This window comes from Gorilla gorilla, chromosome 12, assembly GCF_029281585.2.
Source record: "Gorilla gorilla gorilla isolate KB3781 chromosome 12, NHGRI_mGorGor1-v2.1_pri, whole genome shotgun sequence".
NCBI lineage: Eukaryota > Metazoa > Chordata > Mammalia > Primates > Hominidae > Gorilla > Gorilla gorilla.
This window is the reverse complement of record NC_073236.2, coordinates 35515151-35543133: the sequence shown is the minus strand read 5'-3', so window position 1 is coordinate 35543133 and position 27983 is coordinate 35515151. Positions and strand designations below refer to the sequence as shown.

The window sequence follows — 27983 nt, the reverse complement described above, 5'->3', positions numbered from 1 at the left end:
TGATGACATGAAACATAATGATGACCAAAAGGCAATGAAAGCCACAATTTATTTACTGTCTGATATGTTTTACATAATGTAAGTCGTTCAGCGACTCACAAATGAATTTTAATAAAACTGAACTACCTGCAAACCACATGATTTAAGAAACCACTAAATTGACGTAATTTGTCTTAATTCGTTCATTAGCTTTTAAAACAATTTAAAAACAATGTTTGCATTTTGGTATTTTTCAAATTCAAATTCAGTAATACGGTTCATACGGGAGCTAATATGTGCATCTACCAATGAAAAACATTGTATCTCATGATTTGCAAGGCACCCCTGGGGCGGTGAAGACCCCAGCTGGATGGGGGAGGGGGGGTTAGCGTTTGTTAAAATAGCTCCAGGTGATCCTAACGTGCACCTGGCATGGAGCACACTCATCTCCACACAGGGGAGCTGGGCTCAGCCAGGCACGCAGCCCTTGGGCCCACACCCACCTGGCCTCAGGTTCCCCACTCCACCCCAGCCGCTCACTCACACGAAGGTGTCCCTAGGGTGGAGAGTAGGACCCAGCCCCATCTTCCCAGGGGTCACTTCCAGGCTCAGTCCACACAAGAACAGTCACCTCCATGCACTTTTCATAACCCACCCCTCCCCTGACACCTACCCTCACCCCGGAAAAGATGAGGGCGCTCAGACAAGAGGGAAGCTGAGTTTATTCTGGTGATCTACACCTGACCACCTGAGGATGCCCAGGCTCCAATGTCAGGGCCCAGGGGAAGGCATCCATGTAAGCAATGCCCTCAGCTCAGGGCCCTCCGGGAGCCACCAGCCCAGGACAGGCTGCACAGCCCCACCCTCCTGGACCTCCCTGCTCCCCAGCCAGAGAGGACAGGGGGCCAGGCAGGCAATGCAAGGCCGGCGTGGCCTGAGACACCCCCTACCACAGCCCAGCTGTGTGTGGAGACAACCAAGCAGGGCTCAGCCAGACTGCAGGGCCTGGGGTGGGGCTGAGGGAGGGGAAGAGCCGGCGTGGAGGGCTCCCCTGGGCAGTGGGAGCTCAGGCACAGGCAGCCTCAGCCTTCTGTGTGCTGCCTGGGGGCCCTTCCACCTTGCTGGCCAGGCTGTAGTAACAGGCTCGCATGCGCTGCTCCACGGTCAGGAAGTCGGGGCGATCCTCCCACCTGTGGGGCGTGGGGTACATCCAGGCTGCTGACCACGCCCCCAGGACCCAGCTTCATCAGTGGGTGGGCATGCACTGTGCTTGGCTGAGGTAGACTTTTGGGGCTCAGAAAGTCAGCAGGGCTGTTGGGGTGGCAGGACATTGGGTGGTGGAGAGGACTCGGGTGTGAGAGCGTTGGGCAATGCCGCACAGCCTAAGAGGCAGAGCTGCCCACACACAGGGTGCTGGGATGACCCTCTACCGAGCGTTGACCAGTGAGGACTCAGGGGGCTGAGTGGACTTGGTGTCAGAGTGGCAGCTATTGACCACAGGGACCTGGGATACAGAAAGCTGATGCTCTGCGCATGCACCCGAGGCCAGGGTATCAGTGTGCTGGGCGAGGGCTTAGACGAGAGGGAGTGCAAGGCTGGTGATCAGCAGAAGCCTGGAGCATGGCAGTGGGTCTGGCCAGTGGGGAGTGGCAGTATTAATGGTACTGTGCATGGGGTATCCATGGACTGTGTTGGGGTGCTAGCCTCTTTGGGTACTGGGGTGTGGTGCCCTGGGTGTTTCCTGATGGAGGTGGAATTAACACATGTCGCAGGAGGGTGGGCCAGCCAGAGAGGGTGTCTATCTGTTGGGCTGCTTGGGTGTTGGGGTGTCAGCATGCTAAGTGCTGGCCGGTGGGGGGTCATGCGTTACAGTGTCCACACATTGCATGGGCAGTCTAGGGCGTCCGCTTGTCTGGGGGTGTGTTGCCTGTTGTCTGATGGGAAGTTGGGATACTGATGGTGTTAGGAGTTGAGATGTTTGAAGGTTGGGCTTCAACCAGGCAGAGGTGGGGGCTGGAATAGATGAGAATTTGGTACCTCAGTGCTCACCTGTCTGGTAGTTGGGTGCTGTGTGCTGGCTGGTGGGGACTGGAGTGTTGGGTACTGGAGAATCATCTCACGCCCTGAGTGTCAGTGTCATAGGTTGAGTAGCAGAGTATGGACCTGTTTGCGTGTTGCAGGGTCCATGTGTTGAGTGATGGCTGAGGTTTTAGATGCTGAGGCACAGGCCACAGGTGGGGTGGCAGGGTGTGGCACACTGGAGCAGGACAGCAAACCCTGGTGTGTTGGAGAGCTGGGTGTGGGGGTAGGGGGCAGCTGCAAAGGCCATGAACTGGGTGAAGGGCTTTGGGTGGGATGACATTGGGTAGAGTTATATTGACATCAACTCATCGGGCACCAGGACTTTCCAGGGGTCAGCCCAGCCGGGTCCCCTCCCCACTGGCACTCACTTGTAGATCCAGCAGTCGCTCATGAGTGCGTACAGTTCGGGTGGACACTCTGGTGGGCACTCCATCCGCTTGCCCTGCTCGATGAAGGCCATGACCTCCGGCCCTTTCATCTTCTGCTCAAGCCGGGGCAGAGACACCTGTGAGTGACCAGGGTCCTCCTCCTCATCCCCCTCCCCACCACACCGCCCACCCGCCTCTGCCCGCGCCTGCCTTGTAGGGCTTCTGGCCATAGGACAAGGCCTCCCACATGGTGACCCCGTAGCTCCAGACATCGCTGCGGCTGGAGAACTTGCGGAAGTTGATGCACTCGGGTGCGTACCACTTGAGCGGCCACTTCCCTGCTGAGCGGGCCTGGGGAGGGGGAGATGCTGCCGAGTCAGGGCTCAGGGACCCTCTACCCACCCAGCCCATCCAGTCAGGCATCACAGGGGCAGAGGCTTACAGTGTAGTAGCTGTCGTCGGCACCCAGTGCTTTGGAGAGGCCAAAGTCGCTGATCTTGGCGTAGTGCCGGTTAACCAGCAGGACGTTGCGGGCCGCCAGGTCACGGTGCACAAAATTCTTCTCCTCCAGGTACTTCATCCCCATGGACACCTGGTGCAGCAGCTCCGCCACATTGCTCACAGGGATCTCCTCCCTGGGGTGGCGGGGAAGGCGGGGTCAGCTGGGAGAAGACTAGCCAAGTTCCCAGGGGCAAAGCATGCTTCTCTGACCCAGCTGGGCATAAGCCAGGTGACCATGTGTTCAAAAACGCTTATTGAGCACCTGCTGTGTGCCAGGCGTGGGGCTGGGGACACAGCAGTGAACAAAACAGGCAAAACTCCTGCCTTCATCCAGTCTCAAGGCTTTAGGGATCACCCACACGCTACGACTCCCAAGTCTAGACCTCTGCCTGCACCCTCGACATGCTGAGGTCTCACAGGCATCTCAAAGATAATGTGGCCTGATTGTCCCCGTCCCCATGTGCACACACATATGGCTCCTCCACTGTCCTCTCCAGCAGCTCCTCTTTCTCTCACACCCAATCCATCAGCAAACCCTGGCAGTTCTGGTGTCAGAATCTCTCCAGAATCCACCGCACTCCTCATCTCTGCCTCTGCCACCGGGAAGCAGCCGCAGCATCACTCACCTGGACCCCCAGGCAGGAACAGTCAGCTCCGCCCAGGCCCTCGCTCCCTCCTGTCTCCCACTGTCTTGTCCTCTCTGCCCCTGAGTCAGGTCCTCCCCCTCCTCTGCTCACAGCACCCCCTAGCTCCCACCCAACTCAGGGTAAAACTCCAAGTCCTCCTGGCAGCCTGCAAGGCCTGGCACGGTCTGCTCATCCCCTCCCTGCCCGCACCACACGAGGCACGGGACCACCTCAGGGCCTCTGCACAGGTGGTGCCCTTTGCCTGGAATGCCCTTTCCCATGTCTGGGCATGGCGGCCTCCCTCAGTTTGTTCAAACCTCCCTGCTCACTGCACCTTGCACCCCAACACTCCCAACCCCCTGGAGCTGCGGCAGGCTTGTGTCCACCGCACTATCTTCCCACATGCTCTAGATTTCATCAGGATTGTTACTTACTGTCTCTCTTCTCCAACCAGAATACAGAGCATGGATCTCTGCCTTGTTTATTTGCTAATGAATCCCAAGTGCTACTAACAGTTCCTGTCACTGAGAAACTGTCCAATAAACACCTGTCAAATGACTGAATGTGGGAGCCAGGGGCACACTGGGAAGGTGTGTGCACCAGCCAGAGGGCACAGATCAGCAAAAACGTGCCCTGGGGAGTGCAGAACTTGTGTCTGTGAGGGTAAGAGTTTGGGGATGAGGAACCACAAATGAAACTGCAAAACTTTTCAGTAAAGGGCCGGATAGTAAGGATTTTAGCCTTTATAGGCCACAAGTGATCTCTGTCACGTCTTCATTTTTCTTTAAAAAAAAAAATTGAAAATAGAAAACCACGCAGTACGTAAACAAAGGGCAGGTTCCAGATAACTGGCAATGGGCACTTTCCCAGGGGCCATGAATTTGGCCCAGGGAGTCTGGGGAGCAGCTGATGTGTACAAAGCTCTTACTAGCAGTGCCCTTTATTTATTTTTATTTATTTATTTTTTTGAGATGGAGTTTCGCTCTGTCCCCAGGCTGGAGTGCAGTGGCACAATCTCGGCTCACTGCAAGCTCCGCCTCCTGGGTTCAAGTGATTCTCCTGCCTCAGCCTCCTGAGTAGCTGGGAAGCGCCCACCACCATGCCCAGCTAATCTTTTGTATTTTTAGTAAGGACGGGGTTTCACCATGTTGGCCAGGATGGTCTGGATCTCTTGACCTCATGATCCACCAGCCTTGGCCTCCCAAAGTGCTGGGATTACAGGCATGAGCCACCGCACCCGGCCCTAGCAGTGCCCTTTATAGGTGCCGACTCATTCGATCCTCGCAAGGGCCCTGGAGGTAGATACTGTTATTACCGCAGTGGTGCAATGGTGGACTGAGGGTTAGCTCTGCTTTGCAGGCGTGGATATGGGTGTGGGTGTGCAGGCTGAGAGTGTGTCCACGATGGTGTGGAAGTGCCCCGGCTTCCCACACATGCATGCATGCGGGTGCGTGTCCACCATGCCCAGGATGGGCCCCGGCCCCACCCACCCGATGGCCGGGCCCACCCGGTGCTCACCTCTTGCCGACCAGGAACTTGTGCAGCGGCCCGCCCCCAGCCATCTCCATGACCAGCATGAGGGCCTCGGCCTGGCAGACGCCAATGAGCCGCACGATGTAGGGGTTGTCCAGCTGGTGCATGATCTGCGCCTCGCGCATCATCTCCTCCGTGTCTGCCTTCTCCGTGCCCTGCTTCAGCACCTTGATGGCCACGTCGATCTGCTTCCTGCCCGACCCGGCCACGGGAGGCACGTGGGCGAGGGGCACCGGCCCTGCTCGGCCCCACACCCCCACCCACCCATCTCTCTTCTCCCTTGAGTTGTGTGGTAGACAACTGTGGTCGCCACCCAGGCTGGGACCAAGGCGCTCAATGTCCCTGCAGCCTGGAGCGTCTGCTGAGGACGGCTCACAACCGGATCGCTCACCGGGAACAGCCCATCGCCAAAAAGAATCCAAAGTGACACCCTCCCCAGGGGCAGCCTGTCAGGGGCCAGTGGACTCAGGGATCGGGGACCCCACTGCAGCTCCCCTGGGCTGGGAACTGCAGCTCCACAGCCTCCCCCTGCCCAGGCCCCATCCCACCCCCGTCAGGTGTCCCGAGCTCTCTCAGGGAATCCTCTAGCGTGCAATGTCCTGCCCCAGAGTCTGTTTCCCAGGCAAACTGCTGTGAGACAGACATCCCGGCTCCCACCCCACAGCCCGGTGAAGCCACTCCCCTCTGCCCCAGGCGGCGGTGCTCCCACCACGGCAGGGGCGGCCATACTTGCGCATGCGGTACACGCCCTGGCGCACTGAGCCAAAGTTGCCGCAGCCAAGTTCAATGTCGGCTATGAGGAGGTTATCGCGCTTCAGGAAGAGCTTCTTGTCCTTGAGCTCCTCTGGGTCGCTGTAGGGGCTCTCATACACGCTCGTGTCCATGGGCATCGGCCGCGGTTTGTCTGGGGACGTTACGCGTGCTGGGCACACACAGCGGTACACTCCCAGGTCAGGGGCAGGAGTGTGGGGAGCAAGGCAGCCTCAGCCCCCACAAGCACCTGCCCCAGACAAGGATGCCGTCCCTGGAGCATGCACAAGCAGGTGGGTGCCCATGCGTGTTCCTGCACATCCACACACACACACTGGCATACACTCCTGGCCACAGCTGTGGGTGCCCCGTGAAGCCACATGAGGGTGGACTCTAGGGCCGTGTGCATTGGTATCCACGTGGCACCGTTACTGTGCCAGCTGGGGTGTGCATGTGTGTGCATTCATACGTGTACGCCTATGGCCGGGCCTGTCCCTGTCTGCGTATGCAGCACACAGCCACATTTACGAGGCCTCCAAAAGCGAGCCTCTGGGTGCACATGTAACTATGTGTCTTCTCTGTGCATACACATGTTCAGGTCTGGGCCCACCCATGAGAAACAGGAGCACCCGCAGCAAACCATTTTAGGAATGTGAGCTCTGGGGCCCATCGTGGGTTCACATCCTGCCTCTACCACTGCCTCACATCCCCATAGACAGACCCCTCCCTCTCTCATCTGTAAAGTGAGGTTAATCACCACAGCCACTTCATAAGGCATGTCAGGAGGGTTCGGTGGCTCATACACACAGTGACCTCGGAACGTGACTGACACATAGTAGGTGCTCAACAAACGTGTGTCTGGGGAGCCTCAGGCAAGGCCAAGTGTGCTCCCTGCACGTCAGTACACACTGGGACGTACATGTGCACAGGCAGGTGTGATGGGTGTGGGCACATGTGTGCACAGGTGTTAACCAAGCCAACTGCCACAGCCTGGCCCGGCCCACAGCATCCCCCGTGAAACACCACAGCCCTGACAGGGACCCTGCTCTCGGCTCAGCATGAGCCCCAACCCGCGTCCCCACCTCTGCCCGCTCACCTGGCTCAGGGGTGTATCCATCTGAGTTGAGGGTGTCGATCCGTCTCTGAGGCTAAAGGCCACAGGGTCAGCAAGGCCTGAGCTGGGGACGTCCAGCCCCTCTCATGAGACCTATATCCACTGAGGACTCCCAGAGACAGTGGAGAGAGAGCTTCTTCCGCTCCACAGGCACCCCAGCCTCCACCCCAGCCTCCCCCACAGCCACCCCCCAGCTCCATCCCCAAGGCCACACTCCAGGTGCCCCCAACTCACATGAGTCAACGTGGATGGGTGGGCTGGGAGTGTGGGAGCAGCAGCCCCTGGGGGAGCAGAAGGGACAGTGAGGGCTGGGGGCCAGGTCTCCTGCCGCCCCCGCCCGCCGCCTGCCCGCCTGCTGCCGTCACCTGAGGCATTGCTGGCACTGCTGTTGGGGCAGGCCTCCTTCAGGCAGTAGATAAGCCCGTCCGCCTTCAGCTTCAGATACTCCACCAGCTGCAGGGAGCAGGCAGCTAGCAGAGAGGCTCCTCTCCTCCCCAGAGCCCGGCACCCCATCCGAGCATGGCATCTCCCAGAACAAGTTGCACGGGCAGCCTACCTGCCAGAGCGTGTCAAACTTGGTGCCCTCGGGAATGCAGTACTTGCCCGCCTTGTCTTGGCTGATGAGGTAGTGGTACACCGTCTTCCCATAGATGAGGGACAGGGCGTATGTGCCCTGCTCCTTCCGCGGCCTCAGCCTGGCAGGGGAAGGGAGGGGATGTAACCCCTAGAGCCACCTGGGGGCCTCCTGCTGTGCCCCGGTACCCCCCACAACACACACTATAGGCTCCACACCCCAGAGCCTTGCAGAGAAGCTGCAGGGACTGGGGAAGCCAGGCCAGGCCCCCATCACCTCCAGATCTGCTGATGATGGGCCAAGTGGCAGAGGGCGGTGGAGGGGCCATGGCTGTGTTCCCAGGAAAATGCACTGTTCTCCAAGAGCCAACAGATGCCCATTCACGGGGAATACCTGACCCCCTACGGTGGACACCCAGCCACGGAGGAAGGGGACACCCATCCACTGGGGAACACCTGGTCCCCCATGGCTGAACAGTTGGCCATTCCACGGCCAGACACTTGCCATCCACAGAGAGATAGTCATCCACAGGCACTCATTGGGGGTACACTCAGCCGCACAGTCAGCCAACCATGGGGGGCATTTGGCCTTCTACAACAGACCCAGAGCCTTCAACAGGTAGACCTAGCACCATTCTCCTGGGGAGAGAAAGCCTTTTCCACACAGACCCACACAGGTAGGCGCAGCTCCATGACAAGCTTACAGGGCACCCCTGTGCAAATCAAAACAAGTCACTTTCTCATCACAAGACTGACCAGTTCCATAATAGATGGACCTTTCCTAGAATGAGACCCTCGATTGCCTTCTGCTGGAATTTTGTCAATATAAATATATAAATCTTCCATGTCTATGATGGGAATTGAGCCCCTCAAAGGTGGTGCATTTGTGGGGTGAGAAACTGTCCCCCCATCCCCTCCAGCCCTGAGTACACACATCCCCCCTCAACACAGACCAACTTAGTGTCAGACACCGGCACCCTCGCATGAAGCCCTACAGTGACACCAGTCAGCATCCCCCACACAACAGTTTTGTCTGGGGTCACTGGCACAAGCCTCTATTGCAGGGTCAAGTGTAGCTTTCCAGTGAGGAGGGAGGGCAGCTGGCCCCGTGGAAGCTGTGAAGGCCGGAAGCAGCCGACTCCTGATCTCAGGGATTGCACTGCACTACAGAAGAGCCCTTGGGATGGCCTGCGAGCTGCACCCTCCAAGGTGCAAATTCTCAGACCAGGCCTGGCCCTGCCTGCAGATGTTCATTCACTGGACAAGTCTTTACTGACAGGCCAGGCACTGTTCTGAGCGCAGGGATATGGCAGTGAGCAAGGCAGCCATGGGCCCACCTTGCAATAAGGCCCTTCCTTAGGAAATGTCCCCTGAGTGAGGGAGAGAGGTGCAGCTGTGACCATCCTCTCCATTCCTGGACAGCACGTTCCCCGAAGTACAGTGCAGTGAAGGGTGGGGCCGTTCCCAGGCTAGCCCACAACAGTCTGGAGATAACATGGAGAGATGGGAAATCAGGGTGGGGGCAATGAGGGCACACAAAAGGGCAAGGAAGAGAACCCACCACAAATTAGGAAACAAACATCCCACAGAGACAGTAGGCTGGGACAGCAGATGCAGCGCCGTCACGTGAAACCCCACAGTGACACCAGTCAACATCTCCCACAAAACATTTCTATTTTGAGTCACTGGCACAAGCTCCTGTTAAGTGCAGCTTTCCAGTGAGGAGGGAGGGCTATTGGCCCTGGGGGTCTCAGAGCTGTGGAAGTCAGAGGCAGCTGGCAGGCTGGCCTGGAGGTGATGGTCTCCAGGGACTGTGAGAAGTGAAAACACCTCCTAAGGGTCACAACCTGAAGTTTTAAACTGACAACAGAGACTCCATGCCAAGCCACTCACCAGCAAACAGCAAACCTCCCATCTCCCCTCCTCTGTCTCTTTTTTTTTTTTTTTTTTTTGAGACAGAGTCTCGCTCCGCAGCCCGGGCTGGAGTGCAGTGGCGTGATCTCGGCTCACTGCAAGCTCTGCCTCCTGGGTCCATGCCATTCTCCTGCCTCAGCCTCCCAAGTAGCTGGGACTGCAGGTGCACACCACCACGCCCAGCTAATTTTTTGTATTTTTAGTAGAGATGGGGTTTCACTGTGTTAGCTAGGATGGTCTCAATCTTCTGACCTCGTGATCCGCCTGCCTTGGCCTCCCAAAGTGCTGGGATTACAGGCGTAAGCCACCAAGTCTGTCTGTCTCTTTCATTCTTTCTTCTGGAACTAATAATTTCCTCCTTATTTGTTTATTTAAACTTCCATGTGGAATACTGGGGGAAAACAGCCACAATATTAGGGAGCTCTTCCCATCAATAGGTGGGGTCTCCCCCTCTGTCTTCTGAATCAGGGCTTGACCATGTGCCTTGCTAACAGGACATTAGCAAACATGACACAAGCAGAGGCTTGAAAAATGGTTGAACATTGAGGTTGGCCTGCCCTCTCTTGCTTTTCCTGGCAGCTCTCCAAATACCATGGGAGTGAGTCCAAGCTAGCCTGCTAGAGAAGGCCCATGGAGGAGAACCAAGGCACCCTACATGAGAGGCCAATAGCCATTCATGGGAGTGAGGCCATCCCAGAGACCATCCAGCCAATCTTCCAGCTGGCTGTGGCCACATGAGTAAGCTCAAAAACCCAGCAGAAGAGCCACCCAGCTGAACTCAGCCCAAATTACCAAGCAACCAGCCAAATTGCCAAGCAAAACAAGAGTGAATAAATGATCGGTGTTTGTTTGTTTGGGACAGAGTTTTGCTCTTGTTGCCCAGGCTGGAGTACAATGGTGCAACCTTGGCTCACTGCAACCTCCACCTCCTGGGTTCAAGTGATTCTCTTGCCTCAGCCTCCTAAGTAGCTGGGATTACAGGCACCCACCATCATGCCCAGCTAATTTTTGTATTTTTAGTAGAGACAGGGTTTCACCATGTTGGCCAGGCTGGTCTCAAACTCCCAACATTAGACGATCTGCCCGCCTCAGCTTCCCAAAGTGCTGGGATTACAGGTGTGAGCCATCACACTTGGCTGTAAATGACCATTGTTTTAAGCCACTACATTTCAGGGTATGAACACAGCAAAAGCTAACCAATACACTCTTTGGAAAGAGATGGGTGAGTTCATAAAGAGCAGCTGCAAATTCCCAGATAATAACCACACAGGCTAAGACATTAGTGTTATCACCACATATATTTCAGTACCATAAGTTCTACTTGATTTACAAAAAAAAAATAAATAAATAAATGCTAGGTAGTGGCAGTTCTTTGTTCTTGCAGTTGGAACTTGCACTTAAGCCAGAAGTACAGGCTAAAAAATCAACTTGTATCTCTGCTCTTAAAATAATACATAGAACCTATAAGAGCTACATCTGTCTCTGGTTCACGATTGTAAACAAAACAAAAAAAAAGAGCTACAATTTATTTATTAAGATATTGGTTCTAAATTCCTCACATATTTGCCCTATAATCACAGCACTCCCCACAAAGTAGGCACTATTGTTATCTCCATTTTGCAGATGAGGAAACTGAGGCACAAGATTATGTATCTTGCCTAAATTGCAGAGTTGGTAAGAGATAGGAGGGGGAGCCAGGATTCAAATGCATTTCTGACTCTACAGTTAATTGCTACCTAGGACTAACACCCAGCTCTGTCACAGATTATCTGTGAAACCCTGAATAAACTGCTTATCCTCGCTGTGCCTCGGTTTCCTTATGTATAAAATGAGGTAACTGGTCTAAATCATAACTTCTTGACCTGAAAAGGGTTCTAAGGACGAGGTTCAGGACCAACCATGATCTCATATAACTCTCTGCAAAGTCTTTGAGGTGAATATGCTTTGGGGGATTGTGAAAGGAGCAGTCAGTAGGATTCCAAAGAGGTCTGCAGTCCAGGAGAGGATAAGAAACACTTGACAGGCCAGGCGCGATGGCTCACGCCTGTGATCCCAGCACTTTGGGAGGCCAAGGCGGGTGGATCACCTGAGGTCAGGAGTTCGAGACCAGCCTGGCCAACATGACAAAACCCTGTCTCAACTGAAAATACAAAAATTAGCCAAGCGTGGTGGTGCACGCCTGTAGTCCCAGCTACTCAGGGAGGCTGAGGCAGAAGAATCACTAAACCCGGGAGGCAGAGGTTGCAGTGAGCCAAGATTGCACCACTGCGCTCCAGCCTGGGTGACACAGCAAGACTCTGTCTCAAAAAAAGAAACACTTGACAATGTACTCTCTTAAAGGCCCTTTCCAGGACAAGTTTCTTTTCAAGTCGAATCAGCCGGTTCCATAAAATTGCTGCCAATAACACAGAAACAAGCCAGCATTGGCAGTGCACAGCCCTGGGTACAATTCAATCCATTCTTCGGCAACCATGAACTGTGCTCAATGGTAGGCGTGGTCCTGTTCTTCACTCTAGGCCTGAGTAGCACGTGTCTTTCTCTCACACCCCAAGCCCTGAGAAAGCAGTTACAGACTACAGGAACCACAAGAAGCTCTCACAGTTTCTGTCCAAAGCGTACCTTGCCTAATTTTCCAGGAGCCTGGCTCTTTGTAGCTGCTTCGTCTCTTGACATTTACCCAGAATGAGTCATTGTCCTCATACCACTGTGCCAGCTGTGGACCTCACTGCCAGCCACACGCTGTATGCTGTGCCCAGATGCTGGGCATCGCTCCTTCCTAGCCACACCCTCCCACCGCCAACGCTTGTCCTATTTGCCTGGGAGACTGCACGCCAGTTTGATATGCAATGCACAGACAGCTGCTTAAAGCTGTTGGCCCTGGCTCTCCTGAGACTCCTCTAATCTCAGCAGACTGGTTGGCTCTAAGCCTGTCATGAGCTCTGCTGTGTTACACAAAAACTGTTTGAACTTTTCCTTTGGGCAGTGAAACCTCTGCCACACAACATTGTGTGTGGAAGCCTAAGATAGCAAACAGATCAAAGCTGAGCGGCTGTCGTCATTCAAGCTGGAACAGGGGCCCACATCCCACCTGCTCAACCCTCCTCTCACTCTCCCACCCCCTAGAAGCCTCTGCCACTCTCAGGAGGTTTTAGGGAATCTGGGGGAAATTTTTAAGCCATTGGAGTGGCAGAATCATGACCTGTATGTGTGTGTGTGAGTGCAAGATGAGGAAGAGAGATGGGGGTGGGAAGGGAAGGAGAGAAGAAGAAAGGAAAACTAAGACAGAAGAGAGGCAGAGACGGTGGGGATGAAAAGCTACATTGGGGATGTAGGGGGAAAACAGAGAAGAAACTCAGATTATAAAATCAAAGACAGATGAATTTACATTTTATGAAAGAGAAAGCAGAGACGGAAGGAAAGAATCAGCTACATCAATAGGAAGGATTTAGAGCCTTCTTCGCGTGTCCAGCCTGGGGAGAGCCCCTGGACTCTCAGGCACCTAGGGTAGCATGTAATGGACGAGGAGGATATGAGCATGTGAGAACGTGGGCGCAAACATTACTAACATCTTGGCGAGGGTCACACCTGGGGTGGGGTGATGCAACATCTGGAGGAAGGTGGGTAATACCTGGACCAGCCATCACCATGTACTGCAAGATGGAGCCCTCCAGATGCAGCAGGGCAGGCCCTGCCCTCAGGCTGACAGTCCAAAAGGAAAGAGAGACAGCCCCCAACACCCATGTTCACAATGCCCATGCCTTCACGACAACTTGCTTCGTCCAATCCTACGACCAACCGTTTGCAAAAATGGCTCCCTGCCTTCCTCTCCCTTAAGGAATCCCTTCCCTACAGTGACTTTGGTTTTGGTCGTATGACTTGCTTTGTCTATTAGGACATCAGTGACATCACACAAACAAAGGCTTGAACTTGCCCTCTCCTCTCTGACTGATCTTGGGAACCCTGCACCACCACCACACAAACAAGCTTCAGCTAGCTTGCTGGCTGATGGCTGCACTGGGCCAGCTCATCCCCATCACCCAGGTGACACTGAGCCAATGGCCAGTCATGTGAGTGTGGCCATCCCAGCCTATTCAGGCCCAGCCTAGATGACCCAAACCAGAACTGCTTAGTTAGCTCACAGAATCATGAAGAGTAATAAACTGTCATTTTGAGCCAATAAATCTTAGGGCTGTTTGTTATGTAGCAAAAGCTAACTGATAGAAATGCAAAGGTTTCCTCTTAGAGAAAACAGCCCTGTCCTGTTCAGAAGTTGCACCAGCAACTGAGTATTATGTGCAACATGTATCTAAGAGCTCCCTCAGAAGCCTTGGAAACTCCACTCCAATTTACAGCCTAAATCTGAATCTGTATGGTAGGGTGAAAAGAGTTATTTTATCAGCCTACAACAGAATCTTGGAGAGGGAGCTGCATCTTGCAAGAGGCCTGCAGGCAATCTACAGAAACTTCACATGGGTGAGGAAAATCAAGGGATGTGGTCATTTCCTCCAAGTGGGTTGACCTCAGGAGAGGAAACAGCCCTGGGGGAGGCAGATGACCCAAGGGATCTCCTGGGCAGGGGCTCAGGCCAAGAAGCACTCATGAGAAGCAAGGCCCAGGAATTGTCCCCACAGATTTCTTGGGGGAAAACACTGGGCTTCCTGAGGTCATGGGAAAGAGGCAGCACCAATTTATCTGTGTCTTGAGGCCTGAGTGACCTCAGCTGCACCTGGATACCATCTGTTACAGAAAAGATCCCATGTCCAAACCAGAGAGCAACAGCCCCAGCAGGGCTGTCAAACACTCGGCAGAGTTTTAAAAAGAGATTTTCAGAGATTTTTTTCACATTAACAAACTCACAAATAGCGACATGGCCTCAGCTGTGGCTCAGACACGCACGTTCACTCACATAAAAAAGCTAACATTTACCGCATTTTTCCTATGTCAGTTACCATACTCTCGATTCACATGTATTAATTCATGTAATCCTCATAGAGGATCCTGAGGGGAGGTACTGCTGTCAACCACAGGAGAGTTAGAAGGGGCTGCTTCAACACTCTCCCAGGGATCCCACCTCACTTGGGGGAAAAGCTAAAGTCCCCGCCCTGCCCTCACCTCCTCCCATTCTCCCCCTCACTTACTCAGCTCCAGGCACATGGCCTCCACAATGTTTCTGGAACATGCCAAATAGACTCCTGCCTCCTGATCTTTGCACTTGCCATTGCATTTTCCAGGAACACCCTTCCCCCTGAAAGCTGCACAGCTCACTCCTCAGCTTCTTTCCCTTCCTCAGAAGTCACCTTCTCAGGAAGGCCTCTTCTGACCACCTAATCTAAAATTGCAACCACCTCCCCACCTGCACACACGGCACTTACCACCATCTGACAGGGTCTCTATTTTATTGATTCCTTTTCTTGTCTACCTGCCCCATGAGGACAGGCACTGTGTCTATTTGGCTCACTGCCGTGTCCTCAGTGCCTGGTACACAGTAGGTATTCAGTAAATATTTGTTGATTGAAGGAGGGGAAACTGAGGCAGGCAAACACGGTCCGCTACTTGCCCAAGGGCCACAGCCAGCAGGTGGCAGAAGCGGGATTCCAAGCCAGGCCAAGGGACCGACTCTGGAGGCTTTCCTAGTCACTACCTCTACTTCCCCATGTGCAGGTCTCTTTGCACATCAGAAACACACAACCCACTTGCACATGTGAGCACAGGGACACCCTTACAGCCCACCTGCACACTCACGTCTGCCCCAGTCCCCAGTGAGCCCCAATCCTCACCGCACCCAAATCCCGGGCCCCACATACAGGAACTTGCCGTCGGTCTGCGCCCCAGAGTAAAGTTTGCGCTCGGCCTCCTCACGCGTCAGGCTGCTGTGGTACCAAGGCATTCGCTCGTGGGCCGTCGTAGCAATGAGCTTCTCCACCTGCGGGGCCTGGCTGATGATGGCCTGCTCCAGGGCCTCGCCCTAGAAAAGGAGAGGCTAGGAGGTCTGTAGGTGTGGCCAAGTGCTGGCCACAGGAACCCCCTTCCGGAAGCCCTGTCCCAGAGGACTCCCCACCCCACCCAGGCGTCCCTAGCGCGTGTTAGGCAGGTTGTCGAGGACTACCTCCGCGCCATCTCCGTGGTCCCCTCCCCAATCCAGCTAGGGAGGAACCACCCCCACCTTCCAGCCCGGCCCCAAGCGCATCTCCAGCTTGAAGACCTAATTCAGATAGTTGTGCATGGTGGTGTCACTCAGGCTGTGGAAGACTACAGCCCATCTCCCCCGACAGCCACCCTACCCTAAGGGCTCACCCTAGCCCCGCGCACCCTCCTCTCAGCCCCGCCCCCATTCCAAGCCTCGCCTTCGCCTGGCCCAGTGCGTCCCTCCACCTTCCCATCTGGCATAGTAGAGCACCATAGCATCGCTCAGCCTGCGGAAGGCGACCGCCACCACGGAGCCCCTGCCTCTGAGGCCTCCTTTCAGGTTCTTCCCCAACCAGTGCCCCACCTCTCCAGCTTCCAAAGGGGACTGAATGGGGAAGACGACCTTTTCCTCCCTCCTATCCCCCCAAAACCCTCGACTGCCCCTCTTCGGCCACGCCCCTCCAGACTCCGCGCCCCAGGCTGCCCTCTCACCTCCAGCTTCCACGTCTGGCGCACGTAGTCACGCACCATGGCGTCTCGCAGGCAGTCGAAGACCCCCGGCTGCGGCTCGAGGCCCGACGGCCGGTTGCACGGCTTGCGCAGGTTGCAGGGCAGCCCGTCGGGGTCGCGCGAGTAGAACTCGCAGAGCTCTGCCGGTCCACAGTGCGCTTTGCCGCCGGCAATGGCATAGGTGCCGTTGAGCTGGCGCTCGATGGGAAAGTGGTGGAAGCGCACATCGTGCACGAGCGACAGCACATAGCCGCCCAGCGAGCGCAGGCACTGGCGCAGCAGGAAGAGCCCGTCCGCCATGCCCGCCAGCTTCAGGTGCTCCTCGGCCTCGGCACGCGAGATGCTGCCGTAGAAGAAGGGCAGGTGCGCGGCGGGGTCTGGCATCGCCCCTGGGCCTCCCGAAACCTGCGGGTTCACAGAGGGTCGGAGGCACGTCAGGGCCTTCCTGAACCTGGTGCGTTGGGCCCAAAGACGGCGCGAGAGACGCCGCGTGGAGGGCATCAGTGCCGCAGGCTGAGCGCGCCAAGGGGGCAGAGCCTCCTCTGTGCCAGTCAACCTGGAGAGAAGCCGCAGCCTGCTGGGCACAGATCGAGAAGTCCCAAACCCCCATCTGACTTTCCAGAGACATTATGTGGACGCCCAGGCACGCCAACTGGTCCCCAAGCACCAACACCTGTACCCATCCCTTCATGTCCCAACCACGTGCTGAATTCTTGCGTTTCAGGCCCGGTGCTGGGGATATGCACGCTTGAGGCAGACGCGGTCCCACCCCGTCCTCCCGAAGGCAACACTCTAAGGAGGGAGAGCCGTGAGATAAACTGAGAAAGAAACAAAAACAATAATTACAGATTGAGGTCAGCATTACAAAGGAAATAAGTGGAGTGACATTAAGAGAGAGAAGAGGTGGCTCTAGCTAGGATGGTCACCTTCTCCAAGGAGCTAGCATTTGAAGGGAGAGCTGAAGGAGGAGGAGCCAACTTTTCAAAAAGCGCGCGGGACAGCGCATCAGGCAGAGAGGACTGCATGCGCAGAGGCCCTGAGGCCGCACCCAGCTTTGCTCACCCAAGGGCCCTACCCCTCAGCCTCCCTTGTCCCTTCCGCTGACCCTTTCCCCTCGGCCTTAGCTGGCCCCCCTCGCCCTGCCCTCTGCCTTCCTTGGCAAGTTTCTACAGAGCATACGCTAATTTGAATATCCATCCCTAGGGGACTGGTTAAATACATTAGGGTTTAATCTCAAAGTGAACTCTGATACAGCTATTAAACAAAACGTGTGATTGAGGGGAGGAGGAATTAAGGCTATTTAGACAGATGGATATCTGGTAAGGCAGATAACTTAAAATTGCCTGCCCTCAACTTTCTGGGGTGATGGTGACGTCCTGTATATTCACAGGGCTTGGGTTATGCAAGTGTCTGATTTTCCCAAAACTAAGAGAATGTACACTTAAGATGTGTTCATTCCATTGTATTTGCCCTCCCTCAATTAAAAAAGAAACATAAAATATTGAACCCTAGGTAACGATCTGCTTGCAGAAATGTTTAGGAGTGATGGGAACTGAGGACTGTAATCTAATTTGAGAGCATCCCAGAAATAACACTGACCGATGGACGAACAGAGCAAGAGGGATGGATAAAAGGATAGACAGCCAGATAGACACAGTTGATTCCTGTCATTCTCTGCAGTTCTATAAAGTCAACGAAAACACTGAATTAGCAATATAGAACTATCCCTCCTAGGGGAAATACAGAGTTAGGTTCCTAGGAAACTGTTTACATTTTCATCAACTGATCAAGACATAACATAACCTTGTTTTTTTGTGAGTTTCTGTTTAAAGGCACCTTATTTAATAGACATGGTTGATTCACTAACATTGAACTCTTAGCCAACAGCACTATAACTATAAGCTTATCTGACATGTTTTCTCCATAAGGCACATACAGCCTTCTTGCCCTTGGGAATGCTAGACAGCATTTCAGCACTATGGTTGGGGGCCATGTTAACCAGTGAAATCACCAACAAAAAGCACAAACATTCAAAATATGTGAGGCCGGGTGCGGCGGCTCATGCCTGTCATCCAGCACTTTGGGAGGCCAAGGCGGGTGGATCACTTGAGACCAGCAGTTCGAGACCAGCCTGGCTAACATGGTGAAACCCCGTCTCCACCATAAATACAAAAAATTAGCCAGAGGTGGTGGTGGGCACCTGTAATCCCAGCTACTTGGGAGGCTGAGGCAGGAGAACCTCTTGAACCCAAGAGGCGGAGATTCCAGTGAGCCGAGATCAGGCCACTGCACTCCAGCCTGGGCAACAAGCGCGAAACTCTGTCTTTAAAAAGATAAAATAGGCCGAGCGTGGTGGCTCACACCTGTAATCCCAGCACTTTGGGAGGCCAAGGCAGGTGGATCACAAAGTCAGGCATTCGAGACCATCTTGGCCAACACAGTGAAACCCCATCTCTACTAAAAATACAAAAAATTAGCCGGGCATGGTGGCAGGTGCCTGTAATTCCAGATACTCGGGAGGCTGAAGCAGAATTGCTTGAACCTAGGAGGCGGAGGTTGCAGTGAGCTGAGATTGCGCCACTGCCACTGCACTCCAGCCGGGGCGACAGTGCGAGACAGCAATCTCAAAAAAAAAAAAAAGATAAAATAAAAAAACAAAATATGTGGCACCACCAAATAGAACATGAAAAAGATTGGCCGGCTGCGGTGGCTCACGCCTCTAATCCAGCATTATGGGAGGCCGAGGCGGGTGGATCACAAGGTCAGGAGACCAAGACCGTCCTGGCTAACACAGTGAAACCCTGTCTCTACTAAAAATACAAAAAAAAAAAAAAAAAAAAAATCAGCCAGCCATGGTGGCAGGCGCCTGTAGTCCCAGCTACTCGGGAGGCCAAGGCAGAAGAATGACATGAACCCAGGAGGCAGAGCTTGCAGTGAGCTGAGATCACGCCATTGCACTCCAGCCTGGGCGACAGAGTGAGACTCTGTCTCAAAAAAAAGAATATGAAAAAGACACTTATCTGCAGCATGAGAGCGTTTGCCTTGTGCAGCCTTGGTGGGAACATGTGTATTGAGTGATTCATATTTTTGCCACTCTGTATGTCTGAGAATGACCACAAAAGTGCCATGTTGGTTTTAGGGTTTCAGATAAATTTAACAAGTAGGCAAACTCACAAATAAGAACTCCACAGTGTTGATCAACTGTATGTGATAAAGCAATTATAGCAAATCATAAACTGGAGAATCTAGCAGGTGAGTTATTGGTGTACAGTTAATTCTTTCTATTTTCTGCATATTTGTAAGTTTTCATAGAATGTTGGGAAAAAATACCTCTCCATAGCAGTTATGAGTTGTTTCTCTACTAACATAGGCCCAGCAAGGCTACTCAGGCATAAGTTTGCATTGGAGAATTGACTTTGAGTGCCCTTCTTAGTTATGCAAATGCAACCAAGGGGTAAAATGAATGCTTTTGTGAAAGCTCCCTCTGCCCTGGGTGTCCAGAGATGGGCTCTGGAGCTGAAAGGAAGGTACTGGAATGAGAATCAGGTGAAGTCTGGGTCAGAGTAGCTAGAGGAGGGGCCAGGATCTGCATTGTAACCCGATTAATTGTGACAGTGAGGTTGGGAGAGCCAAGCTTGAGGGGGGTCCTGGATGTCCCAACAGTTACAGACAGGTGGGTGTTCCAGAGATTTACAAGGGACTGCATTTGTGGCTCCACCTGGAGAAAAAGGTCACCATTCCACAAGAGTGTTTTTAAAAAGTCATGAAGCGGCCGGGCGAAGTGGCTCACGCTTGTAATCCCAGCACTTTGGGAGATCAAGGCGGGTGGATCACATGGGGCCAGCAGTCTGAGACCAGCCTGGCCAACATGGTGAAACCCCGTCTCCATTAAGATACAAAAATTAATGGCTGGGCCCGGTGGCTCACACTTTGGGAGGCCGAGGCAGGCGGATCACCTAAGGTCAGGAGTTTGAGACTAGCCTGGCGAACATGGTGAAACCCCGTCTCTATTAAAAATACAAAAAAATTAGTCGGGCGTGGTGGTAGGCGCCTGCAGTCCCAGCTCCTCAGGAGGCTGAGGCAGGAGAATCGCTTGAACCCAGGAGGTGGAAGTTGCAGTGAGCCGAGATCACACCACTTCACTCCAGCCTGGGCAACAGCGCAAAACTCCATCTCAAAAAACAAAAACAAACAAACAAACAAAAAAAAACAAACAAAAAAAACTCATGAAGGCTCCTAGGTATTCACTCTAAAGAAATGGAAATTTACATTCACACAAAAACCTACACAGGAACATTTATAGCGGTACTGGCCACAATTGCCAAAAGTTAGGAATAACTTACATGTTTCCCAACAGATGAGTAAGATACGCTGCGGGACATGCCTACAGTGGAATTCTACTCCGCAGCACGTGGAACAGCACGCGGAGACACGCAGTTCCGCGAATGCACCGCAAAGGCCTCAGGCTGGATGAAAGAAACCAGGCTCCAAGGGCTACAAATTGTGTGATTCCACACACAACTATAGGGATGGAAAACGCACCAGGGGTTGCTGGGTGCTGGGGGACGGAGAAGGAGTGATGACAGAGGGCAGGACGGAATTCGGGGGAATAGTCTGTATCTTCATTGATGTGGTGGTAGTCTCTGGGCTGTACGCGTTTGTCAAATCTCAGAATTTTTCACTAAAATGATATAAAAATTTTATTGTATGTAAATTATACCCCAAATTTTTAATTAAGGGGGAAAGGAATTGGAAGATACAAACACAACGGACACTAAAAATGCTAATGAAAATAGGAAAAGTGATTAAGGGCTGTCTACACTCCTGTCCCTACGTCCTTGACCCCCAGCCTCTCAGCCAGACCTGGTCTGCGCCCACCCCCTAGGCTGTTCTCCAGCACTGATACCACCCCTGGCAGTCTGTAGGCACCAGACAAGCACTCTGTGACCTCCTCGATCCTGGGTCCCCTGAATGGCCGACACCTATGACTCCTCCCTCCTGCTTGAGCCCCACAGACCTCTCTGGTCCTTCACAAACTCCCCGGCTTGCCTCTGCCCTCTGACCATCCTGCTCACTCTCCTTCCCCCACCCCCGTTCCCTTACTTGGGTCATCCTGTCAGTAGCTGTACATGCTGCCACACCCACCTCTCCCAGAGCCCAGATCTCTTGCCCGACTGAGGTCGGTTGGTGCTGGCATCATCTCCTTTGATCTCCACCAACTGTTTCCATTAATACAACCAACCTAAGATCCAGATGGCATGCTCATGCTGCCTGTGGCTGGCTGAACCTCACAGTCTATTTCCACAGAGCTGAGCTCCAGAGTCTGCAAGTTGCTCCTTGGCAATTCTTCCCCAAGGCCTCCCTTGCTCAAGACCCTAATGGCTACTGCATTGGATCTCCCCAGCCCTCTGCCCCAGCTGAGCTGTGCTACTTGCCTTCCTTCAAATGGATGTTCATACTTTCATCCACACAGCACCCTCCACCTAGTGCACCCTTCCCTCTCCCCTCCATCTTCTCCAACCCAGCCAGCCCATCCTTGAAGACTCATGGAGCCACTCCCATAAAGCATGAGGATGCAGGATGAGGCAGAAAACTGAGGGCTTGTCCAAGGACCATGGGTGCAGGGTAGCAAAGCTGGTCTCTGGGGCAGGAAGCTGTGGCAGGAAACTGTTGCCAACACAGTTTGAGAAGCTCCTCCCCACGTGGCCGCAGGTGCAGCCTGGGTAGCTAGAAGTGGGTTAGGGCAGAAGAGGAGATGAGGGAGGCTCAGTGCCCAGCCCAGGGCTGCCATCCATGACCCGAGGCTAAGGAGTCCCAGAGGCAGGCTTTCTTCCTGTGCATCTCAGCTGCGTCCCAGCTTCCCTGTCCCACTGCCCACAAGGACAACGGTAATCACAAGCACCACCCCACAGCACGCAGGTCGGGTGGTGGCCGCCTCCTCTTCCACCCCTGGGGCCTTTCTGGACTGTCCTCACTAGTAAAACATGGGGCCCAAGTTCCCAGGGACCCCATGGCCAGAGATGCTGGGGAGGCCAGAGAAGGTAGGCAGAGGTGGCAGAGATGAAAAGTCCGGGGGCAAGAGGTGGGAGCATTTACCACGCAGCGGCTAGCCGGAGTGTCTGCTGTCAGTGAGCTGCACCGATCTAGAGCTCCCCGGGGGGGCCCCAGACCCCAGGCAGGGGATCAAATGTTTCTGTTCTCAGCTGTGTCCCTGCAGACTCGTGGCCCTCCCAGAAGACACACCCACCATGAGACCCACCCCAGCCCTCAACCTGCCTGGGCCACCCCGACGGGCAGGACTTGGGTTAGGAGCTGAGTCCCTCAGTCCCCAGTGAGCCTGTTCATTCCCCAAGCCTGGCCTATGGTTCTCCCTAGGCTGACCCCAGTCAGCTTCCTCTTGAGCTCACAGTTCAGAGATCCTAGTTTGGCCTTCCCAGAACTTACAGCCCCAGGATCACAGTACAGAGATCACAGCAGAGCAGCCACGGGGCACCTGCCCCACGCTCACAGCCCAGGCCCTGGGAGGACGATGGGAGGAAGCCTTGGAGCCTGGTCAGAAGGACCTGCCTGGAATCCCACCATTCACCCGGCCTCCGTGGGTAAAGGCAGTGCTAGATTACAGCTATTCCAGAGAGATCAGATTCCCCAAACATACTTCAAAGGAAAAAAGAGTCAAGGGGTCAAATACAGTTTCAAATGCTGTGAAAAGCACATTAAAGGCTCCGAGAAGACCACATGGAAGGACCCCTTTCAGCGTCACTTAATCCCCACACCTATTCAGCAAAGCCTTGAAGGTCTACTGTTTCACAGAACATTCTCTTGGCATCAGAAGCCCCCATTATATGCCCATCGTCAGAGCAGAGGTATCACACCAAAGCCACTGCACCTGGTGGGAGCGGGCAGGAGCAGCACAAGCTCCACATGTCCCCCCAGCCAGAGGCTCCACGTGTCCCCCCAGTCAGAGGCTCAGAGGCTCCTCGTGTCCCCCCAGCCAGAGGCTCCACATGTCACCCCAGCCAGAGGCTCAGAGGCTCCGCGTGTCCCCCCAGCCAGAGGCTCCGCATGTCCCCCCAGCCAGAGGCTTGACATGTTCCCATCCAAGGCTCTGCAGGAGCAGGGCCCCAGCCCCTCACCACCCCACCTCCTCCTACTGCCCCCCCACCACCCTGTTCCCACTCCAGCTCCTGGCTCTCTCTCTCTGAACCCCTAGTCCTCACCTGAGACCCTAAGTCCCTCTGAAGCCATGTTCCCTGCTCCTTAATCCCCCAGCTGTGCTCGGGCCGCCTGTGCCCACCAACAGAGGCAGCATAGGCACTGGTCGTCAGCACATGCCAGCTTGGTGACGCCATGAGCCACACAGCCGCAGTTAGCCATGGCTGCAGGCTCCTCCTTCATATGTCTTTCCTGACTGCAGGGATTGGATTCAAATCGTGGAATCGTGGACCCACCACGTGGTCACGGTGCAGCCTCAGCAGCGACTGAAGCTCGCCAGACCTCCTCCGGAAAGCAGGGCCAGTGAAGGTGTCCGGCACTGGGGCTGCAGGGACTACCTGGGGTGAGACTTGCTGGCCCCCGTCATGCCATCACATCCTCTTCTCTTCTTGAAGCCCTCTAGGCTCCCACCTCACTCGGGGTGAAAATGCAAGTCCTCAGGGTGGCCCCCAAGGCCCTTCATGATGCCCATCACCCCCCCCCGCCACTCACTCCCCTCCAGCCACACGGGCCTCCTCATGTTATTCGTTCAGGTCCCTTGGACAAACCAGGCATGGTGCAGCCTCGGGGCCTTTGTACTGTCTGTTCCTTCTGCCTGGAGACTCTTCCTCCAACACCTTCCACTTTATTCAGGTCTCTGCCTAAGTCACCTCCTCCAGGAGGTCTTCCCTGACCTCCCTCTCTAAAATAGCCTCTCCTTCTCTCTCTAGCCCTGACCCAGCTTTGTTGTTCTTCACCACCTAAAAGATAATATTGTATCTATTGGCGACATAGTACCTTTGTCCCTGCCAGAATGTAAGCACCATGGGAGTGGAGCCTTTGTCTTGTTCTCCTACCTATACCACCAGCATGGCACAGAGTAGGTGCTCAATATACCAGGTACCTACAAAGGTCTGCAGTCCACTGGGATGGGTGGGGACGCCTCTGAGCACCGGTGGAACCTGACACCTGGGAAGGGGTGAGGGGCCACAGGGGCTTCCTTAGGCGGAGGATGGCAGGAGAGGAGGGGCCCATCCTGAGGATCCTGGCCACAGGCTATTCCCTCAGCCCAGAACTGCGCTGCATCCTTCTACTGGGCCTCAGGCTTCAGGCCTCCTCCGTTGTCCCATCCTCCCAGAAGCATTCCATGAGCCCCGCCCCCTCCCCAGCCTGGGTCAGGCACCTCCCCTAGGCTTCCAGGGTCCCCATCCTCCCACATCACAGCCCTGATGGCCTCTGTCTCTGCTCCTCAGTCCCTCACCAGGCTGAGCTCCCCGAGGCAGGGCCCACGGCTCTGTCTTGTTTTCTATGGAAGCTCCTGCTTCCTCCCCACAAATATTTGTCAAGTGTGTAAGGACAATCACAACAGCCTCTGTGCTGGGGACTGCACTACCGTTTGCGAGCATTAGCCATTTATTCTAATTCTCACCACAACTACATTTGGTGGGAACTGTTATCCCACTCCTCAGCTAAAGAAACTGAGGCTCGGAGAGGTCAATGTCACTCTCAGAACATGCAGCCTGCAAGGGGCCACCAGGATTTGAACTCAGGTCTGTCCAATGCAGCAGCCAGCACTAACCACTCCAGCAAATGTCTATTAGGAGACCCTGGAGAGCCGGGCTGGTGCGGGGTCAGGGTCAGATTCCCCAACCCAGCACACTCTCCAAGTGTCTGTTGATTGAACAATGCCCTTCCACCACCCCTCCAGTGAGGCCCCCAACTCCGGCCTCCACTGCCTGTGTGACCTCAGCAAGCAGCGGTCCCTCTCTGGGCCTCAGGCTCTGTGACTGTAAAAGGGAGATGGGAAAAGCCGGTGTGAGTCAGGAGGATAGGGGCTGATAGAGACAATGGAACAGGGTGGGACTGTCCTGGGCCTTGTAGGCTGTTCACAGGATTCCTGTCCTGGACATGCTGGATGCCAGTAACACCCGCTGGGTCACAACCCAAACTGTCTCCAGGCACTATCAACTGTCCCAGGGAGATGGGAGGAGGTAAAATTGGCTCTGATGAGAATGGCTGCCTTAACCCTGTACGTTGGGGTGGGGCAGGGAGTGGTCAGCACGGGGTGGTCTGGGTGCTGCAGCCCCAGAGAGCATACAGGAACTGTGGAGTCCAGAGCCCGAGGCCACCCAGAGCTAGTGAGGATAATGAGGGTTTTAGTGAGACGTTTCTGCAGCACCTGTATGTGCCGGGCAGTGTGCATACAGTCACTCTCTTTATCCTCCCGAGAGCCCTGGGAGGGAAGCACAGAGAGATGCGGTGACTGGTCCAGTCACACAGCTGGTGAGTGGCAGAGCCAGAATGTGAAGCCAGGCCCCCAGGCTCCAGAGTGTGCACATCAACACCACCCCCCCAACACTGCCAGGGCAGTGGGGCTGAGGATGGAGGGCGGGTGAGAAGAGGAAAAGGAAGCTCTGGATTCAGCAGGCGGCACCTTCACAGGTGGCACCTTAGGAGTCCCTGACCCTGATCTCTCAGCAAGGCGTTATTAAACACCTCCTGTCTGCCTACTGTTCCAACCAAGACGAGAGTAATGAATCATCTCGAGCTGCTCACCTCATGAACTCCTGTTCCTTCCTGTCGGGGATCCTTCCTACCTGGGACACATTTCCCAGCCTCTCGCCAACAGTCAGGAACCAGGCACCTGCCAGGTGCCCATATCTGCATGTGCATTTAACAGATGCACAAACTGAGATCAGAGAGGCCAAGCAACTTGCCGAGAACACACAGCAGTTGAGCAGAACTCGGTGTTTTGCTCTTTTTCTCTCCAGTTCTTCCTCTAACCTGAGCTCGCCTACAAGTGGCTCAAGCCTGCCCTGGACTCCTCACAGGAATCACAGCATTCTGCTGATGGAGCTCACGGCCCTGGTGAGCAGCCCCCTCATCTTCACAGGGCCTAGGGGCCAGAGTGCACATGCGCTGTCTCTGGAGGTTTCTCTGCCTCCGAGAGCCAAGGATGCAGCCAAACAGGGCCCAGCAGGAGCCCAGGGACTGAGCAGGCCTCACCGTGTCCCCTGAACAGCCCCGCTCGGCCAAGCCTCTGGAGGGGGAGCTGCTTCCCTCAGCGTGGCCACAAGCCCTGTCTGCCTCCATCTCCAGCCAGTCACCACCCAGCCCAGTCCTCCAGCTCTCCCGGTCCTCCCAGCAACCTCCTGACTCCCAGTTAATATTCTGTCTTCCTCCTCCAGACACAGCCCACCATGGAGACGGTGGCCAGGTGCCACTCCACCCAGGCACCACTTACCTGGGGACGTACAGGTGGATGTCCAGGCAAACAGGCCACTTGCGGGGTCTCTGGTCCCAGTGCCAATGGAGAGCCGGTTCTGGGTGAGGAATCGGGGCTTACAAAGCCAGTTTGGATTTCCCTGCAGCCCAAGCCCCCAGCCTGAGAGGGAGGCCCTGCCGCTCACACTCTCCGCACACACTCCGGGGGAGGATGTCACACCCCGCCAGGGTTTCTCACTCATGGATGGGGGTGGTTCACCCTCTGCCAGGTCTCCCAGAGCCCCCTGGGGTGGCCCTGGTGGCAGGACACAGGCAGAAGGTCTGAGGACAGCTGCTTACCTGAATGCCCCAGCAGCAGCTCTGAGGCCCACGGTGGGCCAGGCCTGCCCGGAAGGCCTGGTGTCTGCTGAGCTCCGGCAAGCAGGCTTGTCTGAAACTAACCTATTTCCTGGATGCGAAGACAGGAAAGGGGGCTGTGTTTGATGTTTACATCAAAGTCACAAAGTGCTGTGCTCAAGGAAAATCACAGGCCACGTGCTCCAGGGAGGCAGAGGGCATTTCCGGGGCCCATCACTGCCTGCCCAGCTGCAGGATGGGACTGAGAGATGGGAATGAGGCTAAGCAAAGGCAGGGTTTCAGGAAGGACGACTCCAGCAGCAGGAACCGTCAGAAGGGAGGAAGCCTGCATACCTGGAACGGGACGGTAGGCAACAGTGGTGGGAAGGAGGGGAGTCCCAGGGCTCATGGAAACTGGAATGCCCCCATTTTCCCCTCAAAGGGGCGTCGCCCTGGGGCCTGCACCAGCTAGACAACCCAGAGGAGTGATTTGTTTATTCCACAGGCAGGTTAGAGCTGGAGGGAGGAGAAACCCACTGAGTCAGCCCATACCCCGAAGGTGAGAACCCCTCCTGTGCCAGGCATCTGGATGGCAAGGACAGCCTGCCCTTGCTCTCCAGGGGCTCGCAGGCTTGTGGGGGGCAGCTGAGTCCACAGGGAGCCAGGGCTGGGAGGCCGGAAGCCTGGGCACTGTGTGTCCCCAGAGTATCCCCAAGCCAGCCTGGAGGATGTCAGGGATGCGTTCCAGGAGGAGTCAGCCACCCAACCGAGACACAGAGCCAGGGCATCCCCAGTGCTAGCCCGGCCCACCTGGGACCTTTCCCACGAAGCTGAACCTGGCTGAGCGCCATCCCGCTGTGGCCACCACCTCCTCCTCCTCTTCCTCTCCTCCCTTCCCTCACCCCGTGTACCCACCCACCCTTGGGCCTGGGGCCACACCTCATGCACTCTCTCAGAGAGGGGCCTGCAGAGCCTCTCTCTCGGCTCCATCTCCCCTCTAGTGCCCCAAGGCCTCTGGGAGCCTCTTGCCCACCACCTCCTTGCTTTCTTGGGCACTAAGGGAGTCGTCACAGCTCTCCTGCCTGTGGGGCCTCAGAGACCTGTGTGGAACTGCCCTGGGCCCACTGTGGAGACTCCTAAAGCTTTTCTTCTTGG

At 55.0% G+C, this 27983-nt stretch overlaps 1 protein-coding gene across 1 annotated transcript; it reads right to left on the bottom strand.

Moving 5' to 3' along the window:
• Nucleotides 1–18: 18 nt before the first annotated feature.
• Nucleotides 19–26961, bottom strand: ZAP70 (zeta chain of T cell receptor associated protein kinase 70). Its single transcript, XM_031008383.3, has 14 exons — nt 26832–26961; nt 26512–26590; nt 16059–16481; nt 15245–15405; nt 7510–7648; nt 7319–7406; nt 7188–7234; nt 6936–6987; nt 5819–6011; nt 5075–5281; nt 2872–3064; nt 2640–2780; nt 2430–2542; nt 19–1169 (listed from the first exon to the last, which is right to left on the bottom strand). The coding sequence occupies exons 3-14, from the start codon at nt 16458–16460 to the stop codon at nt 1046–1048; spliced, it is 1860 nt and encodes a 619-aa protein (XP_030864243.1). The 5' UTR covers nt 16461–16481; nt 26512–26590; nt 26832–26961; the 3' UTR covers nt 19–1045.
• Nucleotides 26962–27983: the final 1022 nt, after the last annotated feature.

Bases quoted from the DNA above. Each gene is read 5' to 3' on its own strand.
- ZAP70 (XM_031008383.3), bottom strand. From the start codon at position 16,460: ATGCCAGACCCCGCCGCGCACCTGCCCTTCTTCTACGGCAGCATCTCG. The intron at 7,235-7,318 runs GTGACGGCAGCA...CTGCTCCCCCAG, and splicing joins CAGTGCCAGCAATGCCTCAG to GGGCTGCTGCTCCCACACTC. The intron at 5,282-5,818 runs GTATGGCCGCCC...CGGGTCGGGCAG, and splicing joins GGCGTGTACCGCATGCGCAA to GAAGCAGATCGACGTGGCCA.